General features: G+C 44.1%; 2 protein-coding genes across 10 annotated transcripts in view; both read left to right on the top strand.

The window, feature by feature from the left end:
* Positions 1-1,189: 1,189 nt before the first annotated feature.
* Positions 1,190-8,034, top strand: HNRNPDL (heterogeneous nuclear ribonucleoprotein D like). 5 transcript variants are annotated; one of them, XR_004692388.2, is made up of 9 exons: positions 1,190-1,461; positions 3,936-4,104; positions 4,205-4,366; positions 5,499-5,630; positions 5,733-5,847; positions 6,101-6,268; positions 6,502-6,594; positions 6,979-7,083; positions 7,768-7,795. XR_004692388.2 is itself a non-coding variant. In XM_035111754.2 (8 exons), the coding sequence occupies exons 1-7, from the start codon at positions 1,322-1,324 to the stop codon at positions 6,570-6,572; spliced, it is 957 nt and encodes a 318-aa protein (XP_034967645.1). In that variant the 5' UTR covers positions 1,190-1,321; the 3' UTR covers positions 6,573-6,594; positions 7,772-8,034. The 5 variants fall into 5 exon arrangements, 4 of the variants coding, with proteins under 4 accessions (XP_034967645.1, XP_034967642.1, XP_034967643.1 ...); XM_035111754.2 differs by lacking the exon at positions 6,979-7,083 and having other exon boundaries at positions 7,772-8,034; XM_035111751.2 differs by lacking the exon at positions 6,979-7,083 and having other exon boundaries at positions 7,768-8,034.
* A 5,295-nt stretch (positions 8,035-13,329) lies between these two features.
* Positions 13,330-26,850, top strand: part of HNRNPD (heterogeneous nuclear ribonucleoprotein D) — a 15,185-nt gene continuing 1,664 nt past the window's right edge. For all 5 annotated transcript variants that reach the window (XR_004692406.2, XR_004692405.2, XM_035112200.2 and 2 more), the window contains exons 1-6: positions 13,330-13,764; positions 20,415-20,583; positions 20,702-20,863; positions 22,867-22,998; positions 24,563-24,662; positions 25,714-25,863. Coding sequence is in view for 3 of the 5 variants with exons in the window: in XM_035112200.2 (XP_034968091.1) it covers positions 13,562-13,764; positions 20,415-20,583; positions 20,702-20,863; positions 22,867-22,998; positions 24,563-24,662; positions 25,714-25,863 (916 nt within the window). In the remaining 2 variants the exon portion in view is untranslated. The remainder of the gene's footprint in view (positions 13,765-20,414; positions 20,584-20,701; positions 20,864-22,866; positions 22,999-24,562; positions 24,663-25,713; positions 25,864-26,850) is intronic.

Below are 26,850 nucleotides of genomic sequence, written 5' to 3'. Positions count from 1 at the left end.
TGTCCTTTTGTCCATTTACTGTGTTTTTTATTTCCCCCGATTTGAACTATAAAATGGTGATTTTCTTGAGTGAAAATAAGAGTACCCCTAAACATTTTAATTTTTTTAGGAAAAAAAGCACTGGGAGAAACCTTTAACATTTGTGTAGCTGGAATCATGTAGGGTACTGGACGAATGCACGTACATACCATACGTTTAAAGTACTGTATGCCTCCCACTGCCAAGAATTATGGGAATTGTAGTTAAGGGTCCTGGGAATTATAGCTGTGCAACAAGTTTATTACAGTTCACTACTGTATTTTTTTTTTGGGGGGGGAGTTTCTTTAAATGCATGTGTGTATGTAGCCGTAGTAATGTATCATGGCCATACTCACCCTTGATATGCACTCTGTTCCCCACAAAGGAATACAGCCCTCACAGAAACCTCATCCAAATCATGATACGTATGGATGTCCTCTGGGGAACTCTTCTTGCACTACATGACCATACAGCCCCAAACATGGGAGGGCTTCATTGTGCCCACTAAAAGCCACCACCGAACCCCTTCTTTCGCACTGCGTAACTTGCGAAAGATGCCACAAACCACACAAGCAGGCTGTACAATTGATTTTGGGGCAAGTACAGAGGGTGAAGGTTCACTTTCCCACGGGATGTCCCAGATGTCCTGCCCATCTGTATTTACTCATGAAAGAAAGAGAAAGGCACTCTGCACCTGCTCAGGAGCCACGTTTCACTTCATCCGCTTTATGAAAAGCGATGGCAGATGCAGTTCCCTTAGCGCCAACAAAGCCCTGAATCCACCATCATTGCCTTCTGAATAAATAGACTTAGCATTACAACCGCAGCTTATTATTTTTTTAGGACCCGTCTTATTTTGTTGCTTTGAACCGTTTTCAAATGTTTTTGCTTTAAATGTTGCAGCCTTCGGGCGAAGGGCGGGTAATAAATGATGATAATAATGTTGGGAAACGAGACCCACTGAATGCAAACGGGTCCTTTTCTACGCAAACGTGTGGAGTCCCTGGTGGAAGAAACCGAAAGGCCACGCAGGCTCACTCCTCGGCCATTGCCCTTCCGCCACTGGAGCGCTCTTTTACTACAGGAAATCCCTCCGCCCTCCTTCTCCTCCGCGCCTGCGCCTGCGGACGGCGCCGATTGGGCGAGAGAGGCCGTATATAAACGCGGCGCAGGCTCTGCCCGGATCTCTTGTTACGGCCGCCATTTTAATACTCTGCTCGGCTTCGCTCGCTTGTCCCTTCTCTCGTCTTGTTTGTGTGTTTGTGTGTGTGTTGTGCGCGCTTCTTCTCGGCCCTTCTTGGCCATGGAGGACAACACCGACTACGGCAGCAGCAACAACAACAACGCGGGCTCTGGCGCCGGCGGGGACGACTTCGCCGAGGGCTCCAAGATCAACGCCAGCAAGAACCAGCAAGATGACGGGTACGAAGGGCGGACGAGCAGGTGGAGGAAACGAGCCTCGCGGCGTGGCGAGGGGAGGGGGGAAGGAAAAGAGGGCGCCATTTTGTCCTGTAGGAAAAGTAAATGGCGGGAAGGAGGGAGAGAGGAGGGGGGGCTGTAGCGGCTTGGCCACGTGACTAGGCCGTTCGCACGCGAGAGCCGCTTCCCCGGGCCCTTTTGTGTGTTCTTCGCTCCGCCCCCCACCCGCTCGCGCTCTCAGCCTCCGTTTCCAACTGGGCGGAGCCGGGAAGGTGCCCGTTAAGGCGCCGTGACGCAAGCGGCAGCCTATGGGGGAGCCCGGTGGGCGGGCTCAAGCAAAGCGGACGCCGCCGCCCGCCGCGTGCGCAGTGGGAACCGGGGAAGAGGCGGTGGCTGAGTAGTAAGGGGCGCCTGTTTTGCGTCCCAGGTTCGATCCCCAGCGGGGCTGGGGAGAGACTCCCTGCTCTGCAGCCCTGGACAGCCGCTGCCGGCCAGTGTAGGCTTCGTTGTGGGTCAGGCTCTCAAGGCATCTTTCTGGGTTCTGGGCGCACTTTCTCCCTGCCGAGGCTGTGCTCATCACAGGATTGCTACGCTAGTTCATTTTGCTTCACTTACTGCGTTTCGGCCCCAACGGCCCCCCCCAGGCACTCGTGGTCCTGCTTGCCCTTACATTTCGTTTAATCTCCACAACAACAACCCTGTGAGGTAGGTTAGGGTGAGAGAGCAAGTGGCCGACTGGGGATTGGAACCCTCCCAGGCCCCGGTCCTGTGTTTCTCAAACTTGGGTCTCTGGATATTGTTGAACTACAACTCCCATCGTCCCTAGCTAGCAGGACCAGTGGTCAGGGATGGTAGGTCTTCCAGCTATTGTTGGACTATAACTCCCAAGTCTTGGAAACATAGCCCTATTCCCAACAATCCTAATTGCTGCATTTGCCTGGCTCTCATGCAACATGGAGACTCACTCTTGGATGTAGCTGTCTTCTTCTTTGGTGACCACTTGTAACCGAGTAAGTTTGTCTTGCATGAATATGATCTTAACGGTGTGTCTGACTGTGGAGGCCAGTTCTGGATCCACACATCCTTCCACAGTGGGGTCATAGGTTTCAGGTGGGAGTTGATCACAGTGAGGATTTGCCAAACTGCCTTCCTGTTAGCACATTTCTCCCTTATTCTCCCTTTCTGAGTTTGTGCTTCTTCAAAGTCCATGATGCCTTTTGTAAAGGCTGTTCTCCAGTTGGAGCATTCACAGGCCAGTGATTCTCAGTTGTTGGTGTTTACACTACATTTTTTAAAGATTTCCCTTGAGAGCGTCTTTAAACCTCTTTTGTTGTACGATCCTTCTGAAGATGCTGAATTGCAATTCTCACTATTCCTGGGTGTTTGGCCAGTTCTCTAAGGCCTTATCCCAGCCACCTACAATATGAAATCCCCATTGACCTACCTTTCATGGCTGTTGAGATTGAGAGCATGGTTAGTTATCTGCACTTTCATGTTATCCTGTATTTCGAGTGTTCTTGAAGTATATCATCCTTGCAGGACTATTCAAAGCTGATAGTTGTTCTTACTTATTATGCATGTTTCCTACTTCCAGGGAAGGGTGTCTTAACTGATATCATTCTTTCTGTCCTGATTCCATTCTAACCTCAAGATAGGATGAGTTGTTAATCAAATATGTATCTTTCATTCCTGTTGCAAAGTCTTAAATCAGGATAGATTGTGTTTGCCTGCAAATAACATCCAATCCAAATACTTTTACTTGGAAGTAAGTCCCATTTAAACAAAATAAGCTTCCCACTAAGCATGGCTAATATTTTCTTTGCATGGCTGAAAGTGTAATAGGGTTTCTATCTTCATAGGCATGTATTTTAAACCATATATACATTTGCTGTTGTGTAGAGGCATTAGAATTTACAAGAGTTGTCATAATCACAGAATAGACACATATTGTGTTCTGCTTCATGAAAATGTTAACCTATACTTAGTTACTCTTGTATTTGGGCTTTTTGAGGTTAAAATACTTACTTCCCCAAATATTGGAAAATAAAGATAACATTGTAGATCAACATTGAGGACTTTATGCCCAGTTTTTCCCATGGTAGGGATAAGAGATAGGACTTTCATATAAAAAAATCAAGCACCGTTACAGTCACCTTTGCTTACAGTTTGAACCACATATGTGGGACAGATCAGTAGAACTGTGTTCTGAAGGACCCCCTCCCCACAAAAATGAGGTTTTGGATTTTTCTTACTAACTTGTGGCTGTACGTCAAGTGTGACATGTTTTAGTTTTTCTAATTTATGTGGAATACAATAGAGTTGGGGCAATCAAGCATAGTTGTCTATCTTGCTTAATAATTTGGTTCTGTATTGGTTTAGTGTAATTGCCTTACTTTAAATTTATTAGCTACCTTGCACATGGAAAGTCAAAACATACATTAAATACATAATGTTTTGGGAAGGTATAATTTAATCAAATCTCTGTTCTTTCATTGCAGTAAAATGTTCATTGGAGGCCTAAGCTGGGATACGAGCAAAAAAGATTTGACAGAGTATTTGTCTCGCTTTGGAGAAGTGGTGGACTGCACAATTAAAACAGATCCTGTCACAGGGAGGTCTAGAGGCTTTGGCTTTGTGCTTTTCAAAGATGCTGCCAGTGTTGAGAAGGTATGTAAGTTTTGGTGTTAAATGGCCATAAGCAGCATCTCTGAATACTTGTGAAGTATTTTCATTTTCTGAGTCTGAATTTGAACTCGTGTATTTTTAGGTTTTGGAACTGAAGGAACACAAATTGGATGGCAAGTTAATAGATCCCAAAAGGGCAAAAGCTTTAAAGGGGAAAGAGCCACCCAAAAAAGTGTTTGTTGGTGGACTGAGTCCAGATACATCTGAAGAGCAAATAAAGGAATATTTTGGTGGCTTTGGAGAGGTATAATCTTTGTTGTTGTCTTTGTCTAGCATTATTTTTTGTGCCTACAGTTGAGGGGTATTGTGTGGCATACTTACTGGTAAAACATTGCTTGTTCTAAATTGTACAAGAAGCCTGCAACTTGTGCACATTTAACTTGTGTGAATTCAGCTTGGCAAAATTTTAAAAGGGTTTGGCATCCAGTAAAAAAAGATGTGGCAATCTCATCCACCGTTGCACCCAATGTGTTTTGACTGTAATTTTGGCTTTAGGCACGATTCCCAAAAGTTGTGGGCTTACTGTAATATTGTAGCTTTGAATGACACTGTCTGTATTTGCATACAGCAGAAATCTAGACCTTCTGAGTGAGCAGTGTTCCCTGGTCACTACTTTATATTGATCCTCTGGCACAAACAGGATCAATGAAGGAGGGAGCTTCGACATCTCATTATGTCCAAGTTAGGGATCAGAGTTTGTTGCAAGAAGCTGTGATCTGTAAAGCTGATTCAAAAGAGGCCAGAAAGTCTGGCTTATTATCTGCAGATGTGACCTTTGATTAGCTTTGATAGCTTTTCTCTTGGGGCCGTTGACTATTAGAGCTTACAGTGGGAATAAATGGGAACAATTTGAGAGTTGCGTTTACAATGGAAGTAGGGGCATGGGTTTGGATTTTTACACTATTAAGACTTTACTTGCAAGCTGTCTAAAAATATTAATTATTGGTCAGTGCACTGTAAATCATCTGGTGCTTAAGAGTAATATAAGGAAAAATATGGGCCTTGTCTCAGAATTTGTAGTCTAAATTGCATCAATGAGGTAAAAGTAAGAGGGGTGAAGGAAGACCTAAGAGGGTAATAAAGGAATGCGGGAAGAGCATTGGATGAATGTGTGTAAATGTAGCTCAAGATAGATCATAGTACAGGGGAAGGATTTGAGAGTACGTACAAGTTAGAGATTTAGTTTTAGGCATGAGGGTTTGCAAGAAAAAATGGGATGGTAGAGGTGGGAAGCTGGAAGATAGGGGCCAAGAGGATGAAGGAAGGCTGTGTTGGCTGGGACTGATGGGAGTTGTAGATCAAAACACACGGAGAGCACTAGTTTGGTGAAGGCTGACATTGGGTTAAGTTTTACAGCTTTTAACTGTGGTTTTCAGATAGAAAATATTGAGCTTCCCATGGACACGAAGACAAATGAAAGAAGGGGTTTCTGTTTCATCACATACTCAGACGAAGAACCGGTAAAGAAATTGTTGGAAAGCAGATACCATCAAATTGGTTCTGGAAAGGTATTTGCTTTGTGTTTGTCACTTGCATCTTCTCTTGCATGCAAGAGTGATGGTAGTTCAGAATGTTAAGTATTACATTTCTGCACTTTTGTTTTCATCTAGTGTGAGATAAAGGTAGCACAGCCCAAAGATGTATATAGGCAGCAACAGCAGCAACAGAAGGGAGGCAGAGGCGCTTCATCTGGTGGGCGTGGTGGTTCCAGAGGACGTGGCAGGGGTAAGTGTGCCTTAATTCTTAACTGCTGAAATCTGTCTCCAGATCTGAATCGGGAGTTGCAACTTGAGGGGGTGTCGTTGGAGTGATACTACATTGTAAGACTGAGGGCAGAGATGGTTCTACATTTTTAAAATTTGGGAGCCTTTGCAGCTGAATATTAGAGTAAAAAAAGCTTTAAATACAGCGGCTTTTAATTTTTCTCTAACATAGAAAAAAGCAGGGCTAAAGACTTCATGTCATCACTTTATTTTAGGTCAAGGCCAAAGCTGGAACCAAGGGTATAACAACTATTATGATCAAGGATATGGAAGTTACAACAGTCCTTACAGCGATCAGAGTTACAGCAGCTATGGTGGATATGATTATTCTGGGTACAACTACCCAAGTTATGGCTATGGACAGGGATATGCTGACTACAGTGGTAAGCTTCTTTTCTTTCAATATTGCCTCTAGTTTATGCTATAGATTTAGGGTGGTTTTATGGTCTTTCTCATCCTGGCATCTATGGGGCAGGAAGAGGAGGGTATTGCGGATTTTTAGTTGTAGGGGTCTGTATTGAAACTGATTCTGATAATAGTTTGGTACAGCATCTTTTGAGTATTATGTGGTTTTGAGCTGGACCTTGAAGCTGCAATTTCTCTCTCTCCTGAACAGGACAGCAAAGCACGTATGGAAAGGCATCCCGAGGTGGCGGTAATCACCAAAACAACTACCAGCCATACTAAAGGAAAACCTGGAAAGAAACAGGTGTGTATTGAGTGAAAAGTGTCACCACCCATACATCTAATCTAATTTAAAGATCAATAGACAAACAAGTATAAACCACTTTTCTTGAATAGCCTTTTTCTAAAAAAACTTTTTTAAAAAACGTGTTTTGAAATGTCTTTTTAAAACTCTTTGCTTTTAAGTGTCTATAGATCTTTAACTCTGTAAAAGGTGGTTCATCGTCCTTAGTACTTCAGAGAAACATAAGAGTTTTTCTGCTTACATTGTGTGCCAGGTGGTGTAGAGGAATAATTAAACTTAATAGAAGTGTTAACCAACAGGTAAAGTACTGAAATGGGTACAACTTAAGCAAAACAAGATTGTTGTCTTCTAACTCTGACATTATACCTTGTTTGTACCCGCCAGCGGGAACTTCATTGCAGGCCGTGTGTCACCCTGACCACGTCTATCTCTGGGGGTCGCACGTTGCAGGCAGAGCGCAAGGCATACACCAGAAAACGCTGTCCTGTGGTATGGTCTCTTCCAACTTCATGTACCCAGCGTAAAGATTAAAGTGGAAAACTTCAGACTTTGGCTTCTTTTTAAAAATCTTTGAAGATTTAAGTGTCTTAACTTAAAATGGTTTTTTACAGGAGTTAAAGTGCATAAATGCCTTTACAGCTTAATCATTTTTGGTCTTCTGTTTAGTGTTGTATATCAATTGTGGAACCTCGTTTTAAGTGTTCGTTCTTTAAGATTTAATGCTTGCTTTTTTCTTTTATAGCTATTAGTGAATTCTACAAACCTAAACGAACTTTTAAATCTGGAAACATTAAAGATCATATGCAGATGGCAGTTTCTATTTAATCACCTGGCTAACAATAATTTTCCTTGTATTGCCACTTTCTCTTTCCTGCTAGCAGTTGAAGCCGTGAAAGGCTCTTCTACAGCTTGGTTTCTAGTAAACCAAGAACTTCCTTGCTGAGTTTCTACAGTTCTTTGACATAGCTCCATCATTTGAGCTGAACTGGGACGCCTGGGCATGTAAAGTGCAATTGGGTCATCAGAAATATTTCATGTTGACAGAGATGCATATGATCTTTAACAGTGAAGCGAGGAATAAATAGAGGACTTAAAGCAGTTCATGAAAATGGACCTTTTAAAAAGAATGTAAATGTTGCACTAGTCTCATAATGTTTTTTGTCTTGGTTGTAGGTAGATTCTACAGCAAAGCCATCTTGCAGAGCATCAGGACTGACTGGAGGGTGGTCTTCGTGACATGAGATTATTTTGTAAAAGACTTTTAGTGTATGACACAACAGTGTCCATCTGTACATAGCGGCCGAATAGTTTTCTTTATGGTTTTTACTTTTTGTCCTTTTGTCATCTGTGTTATGATGCCAATGTGGTTCTTGTGTTTATACAATTTTTATTTGTATTTCTTTGTTGAATGACTCAAATAAAAATGCTTACCTTCTGTGAGTGCTGTCTTCAGCATTTTGAGAATACCATGATGGTTGTATCAAGCTCAAGAATACCATTTGAGCAATATTGCAACATGTTAAACCCACACAGTGTGTGCTAGAGAAATGCAAGGGTATGTGTGGGGGTATGTGTGTATCAACTGTATTCCATGCTGTACTGCAACATGATTCTATCACTGATGTTTTCATTTAAAAAAATGAAGAGACTTTATTGATTATAGAAGCAAGTGTGACCTTTTATGTTGATCTATACCCCCTAATCTTTGTATGATGCAGCTGCTTGGAGGAAAGTCGTCACTTTTCTTTGAAAAACACTGAACAGAGACTGAAACATATACAGTAGGTCTACTGAAAATTGTTGGCTGGTCGTTTGGGAGTTTTTTTAAAAAACCATTTGCATTGTAATTAAGTTCTGCAACTTAAGGTGTTTTTATTACTAAGGAAGACAAAATGCTGTTTCATTAAAACACAACAAATTGTTCTAATCAAAAGTTGTAAGTACTCGGAGGGGCGTTTGTCCATTGCTCATGCTTTGACTTGGCAGGTGCAGCCAATACAGTCTAGTCTGCTGCTGATAAACACAGTGGGATGATGCAGTGTGTCTACTTAGCCTTAGTTATGATAATGACAATCACGGGCATAAAAACTAGGGCTTTCAAATGGAATGTAAGAACTTGGTGTGATCTTTGGAAAACTAAAGGTATGAATAGTGTGTAGTCTCTACATCCCCCTGAGCTTTGTTGTAAACAAGTAGGCTGTGTCTGAGCATTTCTACAGCCCAGTGACCTTAACAGTAAAAGGAATCTAAGATAGAAATGGAAATGAGTGCTAAGCAGCAGGAAAAGCAAACCCTATGAAAATAATCAGTGCCTGGGGAGTTTACTCCATGAGTACTTGGCCTTTCATTATTGTTCCCTTATCTAGTAATGTATGGTATTTGGGGATGTGGCTTTTTCAGTGCTGCATTCTTTCTATATTAAAGAATAAAAACAATAGTTTGGGTTTTATGAGGCAAGAGGCTCTTTTTCTCATTGCTACCAATCAAACTGTCAAGTGATCTCCCCTTACCCTAATGTTGAGTGGTCACTAAGAAGGACCTCTGACCATGATAGTAATTGAGTGATTTATATAATGGTGCACATAGTTTCATTGTCAGTATGCAATACAGTACATGTAATCTGAGGGAATCCTACTTCCCCACCCTTTTTTGCATTTAAAAACTTTGCCATGTCCTGCTGCTCATCCTTAAAAGTTCCCACCAGTTCTTTCAAGAGAGCCACCCAGTTCGCTTCTCTGCTCCTCCACATGCAGCTGCTGGGTGACCTTCGGCTAGTCCAGTGATGTTGAACCTATGACACGTGTGTCAGACGTGACACGCAGAGCCCTCACTGCTGGCACGCACCCCATTGGCCCATTGGCCCTGTTTTCCCCCATTTGTTCTCCCACTCCTCCAGATTGTCTCTGCTACAGCCTGTCTCCGCTGTTGCTGGTAGCCAGAGATTGGTTTTTTAACCCGTTCTGTGCTGGGTTTTTTGGTACTTTGGCAAAACTGTCGGTGCTGCGTGTTAGTTCCAGCGAAGGTATTCGTCATTTATTTCTCTTCTCTTTCACCCCCCAAAAACGCAGCAGCTTTGGGGCATCCCCCCAAAAGCAAAGCAATTTTTGCACCCCCCAAAAAAGCTCAACAAACTCCCCCCAAAAAGCTCAACAACTCTGGGCACTTTGTGATAAATAAGCGGTTTTTGGTTTGGTTTGGTTAAATTGTTTTTGGTTTATTGAATAAAAATAGTTTTTGGTTTATTGAATACAGTTATAACAATTATACATTTTTGTTTTTTAAACTATAAATATCGCAAAATTATGGTTTTTTTTCTTGAAGTGACACACCACCCGAGTTAAGCTCTGTTTTGGGGGAATTTTGACACACCAAGCTCAAAAGGTTGCCCATCACTGGGCTAGTCACACTTCTCTGAAGTTTCAGCCTCACCTCAGAGAGGGTTTGTTGTTGGGGAGGAAGGGAAAGGAGATTGTTAGCCACTTTGAGACTTGTTTAGTCGTGTCCGACTCTTTGTGACCCCATGGCCCATAGCACGCCAGGCACTCCTGTCTTCCACTGCCTCCTGCAGTTTGGTCAGACTCCTGTTCGTAGCTTCGAGAACACTGTCCAACCATCTCGTCCTCTGTCGTCCCCTTCTCCTAGTGCCCTCCATCTTTCCCAACATCAGGGTCTTTTCCAGGGAGTCTTCTCTTCTCATGAGGTGGCCAAAGTATTGGAGCCTCAGCTTCACGATCTGTCCTCCCAGGGAGCACTCGGGGCTGATTTGGTTTGATCTTCTTGCAGTCTATGGGACTCTCAAGAGTCTCCTCCAGCACCATAATTCAAAAGCATCAATTCTTCGGTGATCAGCCTTTATGGATATCAAGTCCAAACTTGCTTTTTTCAAAACTACAGCTTGTATTGTTAAATCTCAGGTCATCGGAACATAAGGAAGCTGCCATATGCAGTTGGACCACTTGGCTATCAAGTAATACATTTCCTGTGGTGATTTGCAGGATTTCCAGCATTTTAGATGCAGGGTCTCCTACCCCTATCTGGAAATGCCAGTGTTTTATCAAATTTCTAAACCATCCAAAGATCACAAAGCAGGTTACAATATAAAAAATACCATAGGAAAAACAATTTGCCCCCCCTAGTTTAGAAGGCTATACTGTATAGTCGTACCTTGGTTGTCCAATGTAATCTGTTCGGGAAGTCTGTTCAACTTAGGAAAATGTTGGACAATCGAGGCGCGGGTACCAATTGGCTGCAGGAGCTTCCTACATGCAGTTGGAAGCCACAAACATTTGGAACACTCACTTCTGGGTTTGTGGCGTTTGGGAACCAAAACGTTAAAGAGTCGCAAGCTGTTCGGGATCCAAGGTACGGTTGTAGATTGTTTAATTAGCTGAAGGCCTGGGAAAAGAACAATGTACAGTATTTGCCTAGTATATACACTAGGCCCTAGTGTATAAGGAGATTTAATGAGAGCTCCATAGGGCATCAGGAAGAGAGGCTGCTCTTTGAAATTGAGACCTTGAGGCAAAGCATTCTCTCTTGAGAGTTCCCCTTCATAAACTAAGGGTCTTGTATATTTTAAAGAATTAACTACAGTAGTTTAGAACTCTAGTTTCATAGAATGCAATCTTTTTCAGATTCAGTAAGTGTTAACCAGTAGGCAGGTGTGTATAATACTGGGAGGGAATTGTAAGCGGTTCAGAAAGAAAGGAAATGCAGAAGATAACAGTGTAACTACTAATTAACACCCAACTGTTCACAAGAAGCTCATAGCTGCCAAGTTTTCCCGTTTCTCGTGAGGAAGCCTATTCAGCATAATGGAATTTCCCTTAAAAAAGGGATAACTTGGCAGCTATGAAGAAGCTGTTACTGATAAATCCTGGCAGCGTTACTAAAAACGTGCGAGCCAACCCAAAAGTGACAGCACTGAACCTCATGTTAACGGTCTCCTGAAGCTCACTTGTTCCAGTATGGCAATCTGCTCTGTGCCACCTGTGAAATCCCTGTACAGTATTAAAAAATAATGCTCTGTACTATATTATTTCTATGTAAGCACTTTGCTGGCATCTATTTCTTATCCCTAAAAGAACCATGCAGATAAATCAGTATTAAGCCCCATTGATGATGGAAGATTGGCTGGGTGTGGAGCCAGGTTTAAGAGCGCCCAGCAAATAGTGTGCCTGTTTTGCATGTGAGCACAATGCCCCAGATTCACCCCCCACCCCCCGCATCTGTAGCCGAAACTGCGAATATACTGAGTCACGATCCAGGCTGCTATGCATTTTTGGAAGTTCTTAATGCAATATTGTCAGTCGTTTATTTTTCAAATGTGTACTGTAATTGCTTTCAAATTTGCACAGGGGTGGTCGTTTCAGTCTTTTGCAGCAAAAACGAAGAGCCCCCGTGGCGCCTTAAAAGGTTTATTATGGCATGGGCTTTGGCGGACTATAGTCCGCTTCATCAAGTGGATGAAAACGCTGTTTGTTTTTTTAAAAAGAGGGTATTTTGATGAATAAAAGTGTGGGGACTGAACATGTCTCTCTCACAAACCCATCTCGTGTCTTTCTCGCATCTCTCATACACAGAACTGCATGAAGTGTTATTCGTCGCTGAACGTGTTATGGACGCGCGTGGGATTCTTCACAGGATCGTTCGCGTGTTAAACGCGGGCGGAAAATTGCAAACACAATACAGTAAATGCAATAGTAAACGGCAGTCCTGGTCGTGCAGGTAGCACAAGATCCGGCGCGGAAAGTCCGTTTAGGCGCACAGCCGGTGTTGCGTTCATAATCCAGGACAGCCTTTTTTTTTAAAGTACTTTTTATTAATTTTTCATTAATAACAGTCCAATGCACGCCACATTGATACAATACCAAATCATAATACAATCAAAAGAACCAGTTATTCGGTTCCGAATTAAACATTTTTGGAAACTTCCCGTGTTCTGATTATCAGGAGTTGATGTGATTCCTTGGTCCTGCTCCAATTTTCTTAATTAGTCCAAACACAATAGTTCCGGTCTTAATCCTTTACTTTGGCAGCCACTGGTCTAATCCAGGACAGCCTTGAGCCGCCGCCTTCCGCCCTTCCCTCTCCTCCCGCGAGGGAGTCGCGCGGCCCTTTCTTCCCTCCCGCGTCCCGCTTCCATCTCCCCGGAGCTCCGCTCCCTTTGGCCGAGACCCTCGCGGGATCTCCGGCTCCGAGATCTCCTCCTCCTTCAGAGCGCGCACGGAATGGCGGCGCTTCTGTGACAGGAATAAAGGGAGTCCCGAGTTCTTACCGTAGTTCTGTGGGAGAAATAAACCGGGTTTGTTCGTTGTGTGAGGCCTGCGATGGCGGCCGTCCTATTGTCTGCTGCTCCCTTATTACTCACTCCCCGCCCTTCCAACTATTTCAGTTTTATTTGTGCTTTTATCGTTTTGTAATATGTTTTTTTTAAAAAACTGCCCTGGGATAATATGGGGGCAGCTGAGGCAATCCTAAGGAATAATAAATAAATGCAATGACAACAAACAACACGACCGACGGGGCCGACTATAGGCTAGAGCGGCGGAGAGGCCGAAAGGAAAAGACGCCACGCCGCCAGCGACGGCCGCTCTAGCTCTCCCGTCCGTTTACGCCTCTATGGGTTTCCTCTCAAAGCGAGGGAATGCGCGCGCACGGCGTGGGGGGTGGAGGGATAAGGAGAGAAAGAAAGAAAACTGGGGCGTCGGTCACGTGGCCGCGCCGCCGCATTCCTTCCGTCGGCCATTTTAGGTTGGGAACCATCGAGGCGGCGCCATTAAAGTGCGAGAAAGGAGGGAAACGCCAGCAGCTCGCGCACGTCGTCGCCGTCGCGCAGCGCAGCCCCTACTGACTCCCCTCCCCCCCGCGCGCCTCGCAGGATCCCGCCTTCTTCTCCCGTCCCACCACAAACCTTCGGCGACCCTCTTCTCACCCTTTTCCTCCGAGACCAGCCAGCCGAGGCACCATGTCGGAGCAGCCGGTCGCCGGAGATGCCGCTGCCGCGGAGGCTCCGGAGCAAGCCGAGCAGCTTGAAGGGGCCTCGGGCAACGGAGGCGGCGGCGGCGGCGCCGAAGGAGGTGGCGGCGGTGGAGGAGGCGGCGGCGGCGGCGGCACAGGAGAATCGGAGGGAGCGAAAATCGACGCGAGCAAGAACGAGGAGGATGAAGGGTAGGTGAGCGGGTGGAGGAGGAGAACGACGACGACGGGCCTCATCCCGCCTCGCGTTGACCCGGCTGCTTACTCCCGAGTCGGGAGAAACGTAACCGGCGGCATTATTTCCTAGGGGAACTTCCTTTCCCCCTCCCCAAAATTGGTTCTGCCGCCCCGCCAATAGTGCTTCGCTCCGCATCTCCCTCGCTTCCCCTCCCCCTCCCCGGGTAGTGTTAGGATGGAGATGCGCGAGTCCTCCGCGTCGTGGACGCGCATCTGGTGCTTTATCTGATGGCTTCCAAGTGTAAGCGGGCGAGCGGAGCTCCTGCGCCTTGGGGGACTTCGAGGAGCAGCTGCCTGTTGCAAGAGCGAGTTCTTCCGTTTCGCCGCCTTATTTTGCTGTGGAGCCGGAGAGGGGGCGGCGGGTTGTGCCTGTGCGCTTGTGTGTTCTTGTGTGTTTCAACGGAGCAAAATGCTTCTAACGCAGAGGGGGACTTCGGTGTGCATGGTCTGGGCGCTATAAAAATGCAGCAAAACCGCAGTCTAGAAGTGGCTGTCAAATGCAGCAGATGGCTTGTAGCCTGTCTGAATGAGCCCTGCTGTTTTGTTTTTTTGTTTTCTTTAGCCAGGCATGCGTGAAAACAAAGAGTTGTGGCCTCAGAGAGTAGACGGTCACAAGGCTCATTGTTTTCGCTGCAGATCGATCGACTTGAGCTGCTACCTGGCTAGAAATGGCGCGAGTGGAGCCCATTCTGTGCAAATTTTCAGTTGTGTATATTGTGCAAAAGACAGTCATATAAGCTCATATAAGAGCTCGATGGCACACATTCTGTAGCTCTCAAAACGAATGTGAAGCTTTCCACTGAGCCCTCTTTTGTCCGGTCATGAAACCTACTTTTTACTTGGTGGTTCCATGGCATTGTCTTTATCTGTGTCCTGTGTGAGTGGCTGCAGAGATATGTGGAAATCCTGGGTGAAGAGCCCGTCCCCCCTGTTTATAATAAGAGTATCCACTATCTGGCCGAAGGTTACATTGTCATTCAGTGGATTAGGTTGGTCACCTAAGCAGCTTTCTTACTCTGAGACTTTTACAGTGTGGAAAGGATAACACTATGTTCGCTCAACTAATGTATATTGCATGTCTTATGTAATGCATGGGAGAAAATGTTAACAGGATAGTTGAGCAGTATCCTTTTGTAGCATATACATATAAGTAATTAGCTCTGATGATAGCCATCATGCATTTGTACCTTCGAGCCTAGAGTTTTGTAATGTGGTTTACTGGGGGATGGTTTAAAGTGTTCCATTTATTAGCTTGTAAAATAAGAAGCAAAAGGTAGCCGTGTTGACCCATATGGGGGAAGAAACCTCTAAAATCCGCAGTTGGACAATATTTTTATTAGGACTAGCTAAAATGTCACAAAAATGTGGCAAGCTTTTTTGAGTTCTGGATGACTATAGCAAAACAACGTTATAGTAAAACCACAACTTAAGAGACAACCAAATATATATATCAGAACTAAGCAGCTGCCAAATACCGGTACATATTTTAAAGTGACCAACCGTAAAGCCAGATCTTTAAAACTGGGACAGAAGAAAAGCCTTAGCCAGATGCTGAAAAGACAGCAAGTTGGGTGCCAGGTGGCCTCCCTAGGGAGATTATTCCATACATAGTGTTGGGCTCAAAAATACTGCAGCTCTCCTGGCTGGGCTATGTTATTGAGATAGTGCTAGTTAAGGCATAGTAAGTGACCTAAATCACTGGGACTCAGCATGATAGTCCCTACTGCTATTTTATGTGATGATAATAATGGTCAGGGGTCCCTTTACCTTTACTAAGTTCAAATAAGGTAAAGGTAAAGGGACCCCTGACCATTAGGTCCAGTCGTGACAGACTCTGGGGTTGCGCGCTCATCTCGCATTATTGGCCGAGGGAGCCGGCGTACAGCTTCCAGGTCATGTGGCCAGCATGACAAAGCCGCTTCTGGCAAACCAGAGCAGCACATGGAAACGCCGTTTACCTTCCCGCTGTAGCGGTTCCTATTTATCTACTTGCATTTTGACGTGCTTTCGAACTGCTAGGTTGGCAGGAACTAAGTTCAAATATGAGCATGCATTTGCTATTAGCATTAAGCCTGGGCTGTTGAAGAGTGCATAGACATCGACTTTCCCTCAACTATGGAATTATAATAATAAAACATTTATTATATGCCACCAGTCTAAAACCATAATAATAATAAAAAAACATCAATCCTTAAAAACTTCCCTAAACAGGGCTGCCTTCAGATGTCTTCTAAAAGTCAGGTACCGTAGTTGTTAACCTTGACATCTGAAGGGAGGGCATTCCACAGGGAGGGGACCACTACCAAGGGGGCCCGCAGTGAGGGAACCAACAGAAGACCCTCGGAGGTGAACGTCAGTGCCCAGGCTGAGCAGTGGTAGTGGAGCTGCATGGTTAACCACTTGTCTTAAAGCTATGTCCACATAGGTTGAACCAAATACTTTCTGGGTACAGGTAGGTAGCCGTGTTGGTCTGGGTCGAAGTAAAATAAAAAAATTCCTTCAGTAGCACCTTAAAGACCAACTAAGTTTTTATTTTGGTATAAGCTTTCGTGTGCATATCTGAAGTGCATATTGTGTGCATATTTCGTGTGCATATTTGGTATCTGAAGAAGTGTGCATGCACACGAAAGCTTATACCAAAATAAAAACTTAGTTGGTCTTTAAGATGCTACTGAAGGAATTTTTTTATTTTACTTTCTGGGTAGTTGTTTTACTGCCATAATATTAAAGCAGGCTGAAGCTGACTTTTGAGCAGCTGTACATATGAGTAGTTATTTTTTTGAAAATGTGCTTTGCTCACCGTCTTTCAAAATAATTGTACCCAATATTTATGCCTCTTGCCTTCTTTGGTCCTAAAATGCTGTCTTGGCATGATTTAATTAGCAGGAATAATTTCTTCCTATACTGGTGAAATCTTTTCATTTCTGGCATTGCCTAATAGTAAAGAATGTAATATGTCTACAAGATGATCCAAGGACATTCCTGCCCTGCTAGTAAATCTTGTTTTCTGTTTGATAGGATAGCAGATGTGCAACTGGACAGCAGTTTCATTTTCTAATGAAGTGTTCTGAATCTCTGAAACTCATTTATGCTCTAAACCTGAAATGGATTAACAGTCAGAACTTCCAGGAGGGAACTCCGAAAATTGTAATACTTTTAAAGATGCTCAGTGTTAGATTCATTAGACCAGTGTTTCTCAAACTTAGGTCCCCAGCTGTTGTTGGACTACAACTCATCATCCCTGACCACTGGTCCTGCTATCTAGGAATGATGGGAGTTGTAGTCCAAAATAAGCTGGGCACCCAAGTTTGAGAAACACTGCATTAGGCATTCCATTGTCTACTACCGGTAGATTACAATTATTGGACTTCTTCCATGGAAACTGTAAGTGTTAAACCTGTAACAGTTTGCATCCCAGGTGTGGTTCTCTAATGAACCAATATCTTCAGTAAGAAGGGTGGCCTGCACCACAATATTATCAGTAAAGGCAGCTGTTCAAATAGTACATTTGAGTTGCATCTTCCACTTGGAGTGCTAAGAGCACCATAGAACTACTAACCAAACTAGTAAGTATCCAGTCACTTGCTATGTTCTTAACAATCCTGTGCAGGTGACGAGACAGGGAAGAGCTTGACAGTTCAGTGGTAAAGTTCAGTGTATCACAAATTACTGAGCATGAAAGGCCCAGTACAAAGGTTGTATACTAGCAACCTCTGTCAAATTACAGTCGAACCTCGGTTTATGAACACCTCGGTTTACGAATTTTCGGTTTACGAACGCCGCGGACCCATCTGGAACGGATTAATCCACTTTCCATTACTTTCAACGGCAAAGTTCACTTCAGTTTATGAACAGACTTCCGGAACCAATTGTGTTCATAAACCGAGGTACCACTGTATTTGCAGGACTGTAACAAATATGTGCCAAATTAGTTTTTTTTAAAATAGTTATTAAAAAGAGATTTTTTGGGGGTGGTGGTGTGTGGAGCTGGTAACTTTGTTTTCCACCTTCACTTACATACCTGTCTTCAAATTTATTTATTTTTGCATGAGCTTATCTTGAAAATAGCTTCAGGAAGCCTGCAGCTCTTATGACTTCTCTTATTGCTCTTTATTAGTGCTCAGCCTTCCGGGTGGTTTTTTTTATGTGAAAGTTGCAGCTCAAAGATGAGATGTTACTTCTAGCAGCAACCCATATTGCATCACATGGTGTGTTTCAGGCACAGTTGCTGTTATAAGGTGCAGCCTTAAGATAAGGAAGTCCCTGACTGAATGCTACGGTGAAGGGACGGCCTCCTGAACATAGCTAGTACGGCCTTTTTCCAGTACAGTTACAACACTGGGAGTTGGTCAGTGGGCTGCCTCCCCTCCCTTCCCTGTTTTAGTCTCAAAACAATTTAGGCTAACCCTTTCCCCAAGCTCTGGCTTACTTGCAGTAAGTATTATTCACTGTTCATTAACCCTATCAAGCACTTTTCTGTGGGGAGTGGTGGACATGTCTCTACCTCTTTGCTCCTGGGTTGCATACATATTTGATTTGGGAGAGGCCCTGTCATCATTGGTAGCAGTGCTGTCTTATGTGAAAATCATTGTAATCACAAAACTAGTTCATACAGGACTTCTGCAGCTTTGATTGTCATTTTTTTTTGTCTTGGAGCCTGTTACATTAATCAACCTGACTAGTTTGTGCACTTCGTTGCTTTTATACCATACAAACATTCATGGGGTTGGATCATAGCTGCCAAGTTTTCCAGTTTCTCGTGAGGAAGCCTATTCAGCATAATGGAATTTCCCTTAAAAAAGGGATAACTTGGCAGCTATGGGTTGGATCCAGGCTTCCCAATAGTGGAAGGGGTTGGAGTTAACTTTACTAATTCCTCTTTTCCTTTCTGCAATTCCCACACCCTTCCCCTGAGATCTGTTCCAGAGGGAGGGGCCTCTGGAGTAGCATTGAATGTTGCTCTGGAGACTTAAGAGGGAATTGCTTAAACTTTCCTCTCCCCTTTCTCTTCCTCAAGCAGGAGCATCCATTGCAATCCACTGGGTTGCAGAAGGGCCTTGATCCAGTCCGTGGAAGTATATATATTCACTCACAAATTAGCAGAACTGGAAGTAACACATCATTAGGATTCTTGATGCTTAGTGCAGGGGTTCCCAACAAAATTTTCTCGAGGACCCCTCATCGAGCCGCTATTGTGACAAGGACCCCCATTAATTCCTAATCCTAAAATTAAAAAGTGAGAGCCAAATTAAGAGTATTTTTATATTTTATATTTATACGTTTTTTACAGTTCTTCCTCTTCATCTGTAGGCCTTTGTCATTTTAACGAACCACTTTTTAACCAACAGTCCATTTTTAACTACGCAAACTGTAGCTTCCGCGAAAACAATGCTTTGTTTACAAACACTACTGTTTTGCAAAGAGGCAGCGTGCGCCAGGGAAGAGGGAGGGGAATGGAGAAGACAGGGTACCTGCGCAGTAGCGCACAAATGAAGCCGACGCGTGCAAAGCATCTTGGGGAGGTGAGCGTTAGTAGAATGCGCGCGCTGCCTCTTTGCAAAACAGTAGTGTTTGTAAAGCGCCACCTAACGGCATACAGCAGAACTACTGCCTATCTAATTCTAGTTTGGGGCTAGACTCTGCTCATGCAGGAAGCGGCCAAAACAAAAAAATCTGTTATCATACGAAATATATTTAATATATTTTTTATTCTAATAGCATCTTGCGGACCCCTCTGGCATAGCTCGCGGACCCCTGGGGGTCCCCGGACCACCTGTTGGGAACCACTGGCTTAGTGTAAAGCTTTTATTGTTGACGTTCTGCATTTTAGGCAACTGGTTTGTGTTTGCACTAACCTATAAGAAACCCAAACAGTTCACAACAGAACAATAGAATTGGGAGCTATCATAAACCAGCCAGTTTATGTGGTTACTTCCATGCCAATTTGGCAGCGCTATATGTTTAATTAATGTTAGAAGCTATTAGAAGTACGTTGGGCTGCTGAGGTGGGTGTTACCTTGGGATATGCTGGGATGGTAAAGGGGAGTAGGGTTTTGCTTTTACCGCAACATTCTTGCTGCAATTCTGATTAGTTACAGTAGTGTATTCATCATAAAAGGGGTGTGTAGCCCCTTTTCAGATGGCTTGCCAGTTGTCCCCCACACTGCTTGTACCTAGGTCTATGGGGTGGGAGAGAATGCCAGGTATTGTTTTGGGGCGGGTTATCTAATGGCTACAGTGGTACCTCAACTTACGAATGACTCGACAACCGAAATTTTTGACTTACGAATGGGGCAAATGGCCACACGCTTACGAATTTCTCGACATCCGAATGGAAACCGCGGTGGTTTTAGATAGTTTTTTCGACTTACGAATTTTTTGATGGGGTTGCTTCGCCTTACGAATTTTTCCATTTCCAATGCATTCCTATGGGAAATCATGTTTCCAATGGCGCTTTTCGACTTACGAATTTTCCGACCTATGAAGGTGCCTTCGGAACGGATTAAATTCGTAAGTCGAGGCACCACTATATTCACATTGCTCTGCTACTGTTCTAGCAAAGCCCATTAAAGTCTGGATATCTTAACGTTTGTTTTCTTCTGCAGGAAAATGTTTATCGGTGGCCTCAGCTGGGATACTACAAAGAAGGATCTTAAGGATTACTTCACGAAATTTGGTGAAGTTGTGGACTGCACCCTGAAGTTAGACCCAATTACAGGGCGGTCAAGAGGCTTTGGCTTTGTGCTGTTCAAGGAAGCCGAGAGCGTAGACAAGGTACGTGTTCAAGACGCGTTGTCATTGTTGCAAGGATTCAGAAAAGGTCTATGCTAGTTCTTGCCGAGTATCCATGGAAATATAAGATGCCATTTTTTATATTTTATTTTTTTTACAGGTCATGGATCAGAAAGAACACAAGCTGAATGGAAAAGTGATTGATCCCAAAAGAGCAAAAGCAATGAAAACAAAAGAGCCAGTTAAAAAGATTTTTGTTGGTGGGCTATCTCCAGATACGCCCGAGGAGAAAATAAGGGAATACTTTGGAGGTTTTGGCGAGGTAAGTCACCTGCCCTGTCTGTTCATTTTGAGTTAGTTTGGTAATTCCCCCACCTCCAGAACTGCTCAGAGTGGCTGATAGAATCTCCTGAGCAACTTTAGGGTATTTATAGCAGTGGGGAAGAGAAATAGACACTATTGGATTCCACTCATACTTATTCACAACTTCCCCCAAAATGTTTTTTGGAAAACAGTTTACAGTCGTACCTCGGGTTGCGAACACCTCGGGTTACGAACTGCGCAACCCTGGAAGTGTTTTTGCCGCGCGTGCGCAGAAGCGGTGCGCTTTGCGCATGCGCAAAACGGCGGTTCGGGCCTTTTTTGGGTTACGAACTTTTCGGGTTACGAACTGCGACCCGGAACGGATCGCGTTCGTAACCCGAGGTACCACTGTACTGACAAAAATTGGGGGGGGGCGGGCATACATTTTTTGGGGGAGGGCATAATTATTTCATCTCTGTAGGGCTAGTTTGACCCCCTGTTCAAGCACAACCGTTGGGAATAATGAAACTCATGACAGTGCGCACACCTAGGAGATCTCTGCTTGGTATTCCTTACAGAGGCAGCTCTGAGAAAAGGTCCAGCTACCCAGTAAGAAAGCTGTCCCTTCGTGGTACTTTTAACCTCTTGTTTGCATGTAATTTTTGTTATGCTACTACACTTTTTGGTACTTTGTTGTCTCCACGTTCTTACTACCAGTTTCTGTCCTGGCCTCAGTTTGAGGACATAGACATTTAGTTCATCCCTAAGAACTATCCTAAACCAGTTGCTTATTGGGTCCTATTAACTTCCCCCTACAAATCAGTTTAAAAGCTGTGTTGTGATGTTCTGGATTGTTACAGTTGTATTGGGGCTAATTTGTTTCCAGCAGTAGGGTAATGCCAGCTTCACTGAAATCAATGGGAGGTTTGCCCTGAGTTTAGCAGGATGTGGAGTGCACTGTTTATTATGGTTTCAGAACAAAACCATAGCCTAATTGACCCAGCCAATAAAAGTTCAAATTAAATATTAGAGTAGTGATATCCTTAAGACAATCTGGTTGAAATTTTTCAGTTGCAGGCCAATTTCTTTTGAGAGCCTGAGATTTGATATGTATTCAAAATTCTACTGAGGTATGTTATACTCATGCAGGCATTTTTCTCTAATGGTTAAATTGGCTCTGAACAATTTAATGCTTCTGCAATTAGCATAGTTTTCTTTCACTAATTTAGTAATCCATGGTAGGGCGGGGTTACCTCTGGGCACTTTCCTGGATGCAGAGGCTTATTTCAAACATTGCAGCAAACCATGAACAAGGAAGCTTACTGTGACTTAGTTTGATGTGTGAATGGACAAATCATAGTCATACACTCTGAAGGCCATTTTGCCCAGAGACTTGGGTCTTGAGCAGGAAAATGGCTGTAAAAATGGCTTCCCTCTACTTCAGTTCAGACTATGGCAGGGTTCCCAAACTACGGTCTGGGGGCCAGATACGGCCCACGCGAGCCAATTGTGCGACCCCCGCCGACCGCTCTTACTGGCGCGTCGTGGTGCGGTTGCCCATCTCCAGGTTGGCGCGGCGCCAGAAATAGCTTGTGCACATGCATGGGCCCTAGGGCGAGGGAACGCGCTCCCATACGCATGCGCACAAGCTATTTCTCGTGCCATGCCGCCCCGCCCCGGAAGTGCACCAGAAATGATGTCTGCACATGTGCAGAAGCCATTTCCAGCGCCGCACCAGAAAAAGCGAGTGCGCACACATATGGGAGCGCGTTCCCCTGCCCGGAGGAACCGGCCCGAAGCCGGGTAAGTTTGGAGACCCCTGTACGGTTTGGATTCTAAGTTATGGTTCATACAATCATTGATGGTGATGTTTGAATTTCAGCTGACTACTTGCATCCTGACTACTTCCATCCTATATTATTTTTGTTTAATATGAACTTTGAAACGAAGCTCTTTGTGTGCTTTTAGCTATAAGCTGTTCAAAATACATACTTTTGTGTGATCTGTGTACCTCTTGATCAGGTGGAATCGATAGAACTTCCCATGGACAACAAAACCAACAAGCGTCGTGGTTTTTGCTTCATTACTTTCAAAGAAGAAGATCCAGTGAAGAAAATTATGGAGAAAAAATACCACAACGTTGGTCTCAGTAAAGTATGTTTCCAGCTATGATTCCAAAGGACATCCTCTTTAGAAAGAGAATCCTGGTTTTGCTTGGTCAATAACAGCCAGTTCTTATCAAGACAGAAGAGTAGACAAGAAAACACAAAGGGAGGAGTCACTGGTGGATGTTAGGGGTGAAACATTTGTTTAAAAGCATGCATGTACCCACACAACTGTTAGAAATATTTACAACTCTTCTGTTTTGAAAAAGTACTTTGATATCGTCGCTATATACTTGATAGTGAGCTCAGTTAATCCCAAGTGCTGGTCTTTATGTAGTTGACGACACCATCCATACAGAAGGGGGGAGGTATTAGCAGGCTTGAGGTGAACCCCAAAGGCTTGCAGGAACGCACACTTCTTGTGAGAGGGAGGGGGAATCCGAAAACAGCCCAGTGAGGACTGGGCATGGGATATTGACTGTCCTGAGGCCTTTTGTAGGGCAGGGCGAAGGGTGGGACAGAACCTAGAAAACCAACTGCTTGTGACATTATGCTGGGGGTGGATAACTGTCTGTGGCCAGTGGGCCACATCTTTAATTCCCCATTTTTTGGGCCAATGTCCGTGGGTGGGCTGGGCTACCCACTTGTCAAAGTTCAAAGGGGCTACATCAAGCGCTTTGCAGTCGCACTCTCAGTGTAAGCCGTGCGTAGGCAAACTAAGGCCCGGGGGCCAGATCCGACCCAATCACCTTCTAAATCTGGCCCGTGGACGGTCCAGGAATCGGCGTGTTTTTACATTACTAGAATGTGTGATATTATTTAAAACGCATCTCTGGGTTATTTGTGAGGCATAGGAATTCATTCATTCCCCCCCCTCCCAAATATATAGTCCTGCCCCCCACAAGGTCTGAGGGACAGTGGACCGGCCCTCTGCTGAAAATTTTTGCTGACCCCTGGTGTAAGCCTATCTTCAGAGGGGTTTGTTAGTGCCTTTCAGTTCATTAGTGCTGATAGTGGGAGGTCATTTGAAGGTCCTTATTGCTCCTTCATAGCTGGGGCATGGTATCGTGAAAATGGCCTCACACGCCAAATTGGGAGGATTTAGGCCCTCGAGCCAGAGGTTCCCTACCCCTGGATTACGCCGTTCAGTGTAACATTGGAAGCATTTAAACTTCAGTTTATGCTCGGTAGTTCATAACTACCTTTGGAAACAGTTTTACCTCTTCTTAAAGAGCAATCCCTCTATTGCCAGTGACTGGTAGATAGGCTTATTTGGAGCTTGTATCTTCCTACCGGTACTAAAATGACATAGTTTTGTCACTTACCAGCAAAGTTTTGCTGGTTAAAAAGATTAAGTTAAATCTCCTGAATGTTGAGCGGCGCCTCTATACCTCTTCAAAGCTCAATTCTTACTAGTGTTTTTGTGAAAATGAAGATTTAACACTTACCGGTAACTATAATATAGCTGCAGTGTTTACCTGCTGTACTGCTGGTGCCAACTCATTCCTTAAATTGCACTGCTATTTTTGATTAATTTTGTAAATGGGCATTGAATCTGAAAGAGCTGCTCACTTGCACTTTGCAGAAATAACTATTACTTATCATTCTTTCAGTGTGAAATAAAAGTAGCGATGTCAAAAGAACAGTATCAGCAGCAGCAGCAGTGGGGAACACGAGGGGGATTTGCTGGAAGAGCTCGTGGCAGAGGTGGAGGTAAAATTTTTATTTAACTGGCACTGATACTTAATTGCAGTACCTGCTCGAAGATCTGTTCTCTCAAGTGCATGTTTCTCAGCTTTCTGTTTTAAAAAATCGCCAAACATCTCTGTGAACTCAGTGCGCCTACCTGATCTACAGCACCCGCCCCTAGCTTCCCTTCTTGGTGAAGGCATTGAATCTTTTTATATTAACTGACAGTTAATAAAAATTTTAAGAATTCAGGATTACAAGGAACCTGAGTTGGTTGCTCATGGAATAAAGTTATACTTCAACACAGTGGAAAGCTAGCTAACATAGCTTGCTGTTTCGCACAGTGTAGCTGTTGCTGAACCATACATAACACCCAGTCTACTTAAAATTAAAATAATTTACTTGGAAATTCAGTTCACTGATTTCAGTAGAATGCCCTCCAATTAAGTGTGCGTAATAGCACTTCCAGAGCAGCTTACAAAGATCAGTAGTAAGAGTAGCACTTAAGCCATGAGGAAGAAAGGAGGAGAAAAGTAAGTTCAGGCACCAGTTCTTAATAATAATAATAATTATTTATTATTTATACCCCGCCCATCTGGCTGGGTTTCCCCAGCCACTCTGGGCGGCTTCCAACCGAATATTAAAAACAATACAGCATCAAACATTAAAAACTTCCCTAAACAGGGCCGCCTTCAGTTGTCTTTTAAAAGTAAAATAGTTGCTTATTGCCTTGACATCTGCTGGGAGGGCGTTCCACAGGGCAGGTGCCACTACCGAGAAGGCCCTTTGCCTGTAACCTTACTTCATGCAGCGTGGGAACCAGCAGAAGGCCCTCAGCGCTGGACCTCAGTATCCGGACTGGATGGTGGGTGTGGAGACGCTCCTTCAGGTATACAGTGCAGTTCCTACAGGTCATCAGCTTGGTTGGAAACTATTCCAGTAGCCTGACAACTGAGAAAGGCCCAACAGCAGAAGGGATGGAGTAGCCCAGCTGCCTTGTAGAGTTTAGGTCTGTTCATTTTAGGCTCCCCCCCCCACCTTTCCCCCCAGTGACCATCTCTTACTTCTGTTGCAGGCCCCAGTCAAAGCTGGAACCCCGGATACAGTAATTATTGGAACCAGGGGTATGGCAACTACGGTGGATACAACAACCAAGGGTATGGTGGCTACGGAGGTTATGACTACACTGGCTACAACAACTATTACGGATACGGAGATTATAGCAGTAAGTGTAGAGGTGCTTTACATTTTGCATACCAGCAAATGCTGTTGATTTGGGTGGTGGCTACCAAATCAGAATCCAGCGTACTTTCTTTCTAGTGTCTGAAAGGCACAGCTGAGTAGCATTTTAATGGAAAATCTGTTTAAGTAATTTGAGGAAATCTGTTTAAGTAATTTGAAAGGCAGACCATTTCGCTAACGGAACACTGCACATGCGTTTTTGGAGCGCTATTTTGGAAGCTGTCCTCGGGATACGTCTGCACTGCAGCCCAGGCCCCAGGAAGATTAGATTGGCCTCGACCAGACCCAGGGCCTTTTCGGCCGTGGCCCTGGCCTGGTAGAACGCTCTCTCACAAGAAAGCTGGGCCCTGCGGGATTTGACATCTTTCCGCAGGGCCTGCAAGACGGAGCTGTTCCGCCAGGCCTTTGGTCGGGGTTCAATCTGATTCTTTTCTTTCTGTATAAGAACAAGCATTAAGGAGGCCTCCTAGCCTGCTCACTGGTCCTTTATAAAGCAGTGGTAACAATTGGCCCTGGAGAAAATTAACAACACTCAATTTTACCCGTGGACTGCAATCTGTCCAGATTTTAATTTGCTCTGAACTAATTTTAAGATGTTTTTTAATTAATTTACTGCCTGTTTTTATGTTCTTTGTATACTGTGTTAGTTTTATGATGTTAGCTGCCCTGAGCCCGGGGAGGGCAGGGTACAAATAAAATTATTATTATTATTATTATTATTATTATTATTATTATTATTATTATTATTATTGAAGTCTTTAATGTGAAGCTTGCATGGCTGTAAAAGTAGTGGTTTGCCCCCATTTATCTTGAAATTGACAGGCATAAGAGGGATCTGCTGTCATGTGTGGTGCTAGCACTATGTGAAGCGCTTTCTTGGGGATCTATCCTTTTACAAAATAAATAGATGGCCTTAAAGCTCAGCGGCCTCTTTAACTTACGTGAGCCTTAAATTGCTTTTTCTCTTATT

The sequence above is a fragment of the Zootoca vivipara genome, chromosome 9 (genome assembly GCF_963506605.1).
Source record: "Zootoca vivipara chromosome 9, rZooViv1.1, whole genome shotgun sequence".
NCBI classification, from domain to species: domain Eukaryota; kingdom Metazoa; phylum Chordata; class Lepidosauria; order Squamata; family Lacertidae; genus Zootoca; species Zootoca vivipara.
Note: the sequence above shows the minus strand (reverse complement) of the source record. Positions and strands in the feature narration are given on the sequence as shown.

Coding starts and splice junctions, on each gene's coding strand:
- HNRNPDL (XM_035111754.2), top strand. CDS start 1,322: ATGGAGGACAACACCGACTACGGCAGCAGCAACAACAACAACGCGGGC. Junction 4,105..4,204: donor ATGCTGCCAGTGTTGAGAAG/GTATGTAAGTTT, acceptor GTGTATTTTTAG/GTTTTGGAACTGAAGGAACA. Junction 5,848..6,100: donor TTCCAGAGGACGTGGCAGGG/GTAAGTGTGCCT, acceptor ACTTTATTTTAG/GTCAAGGCCAAAGCTGGAAC.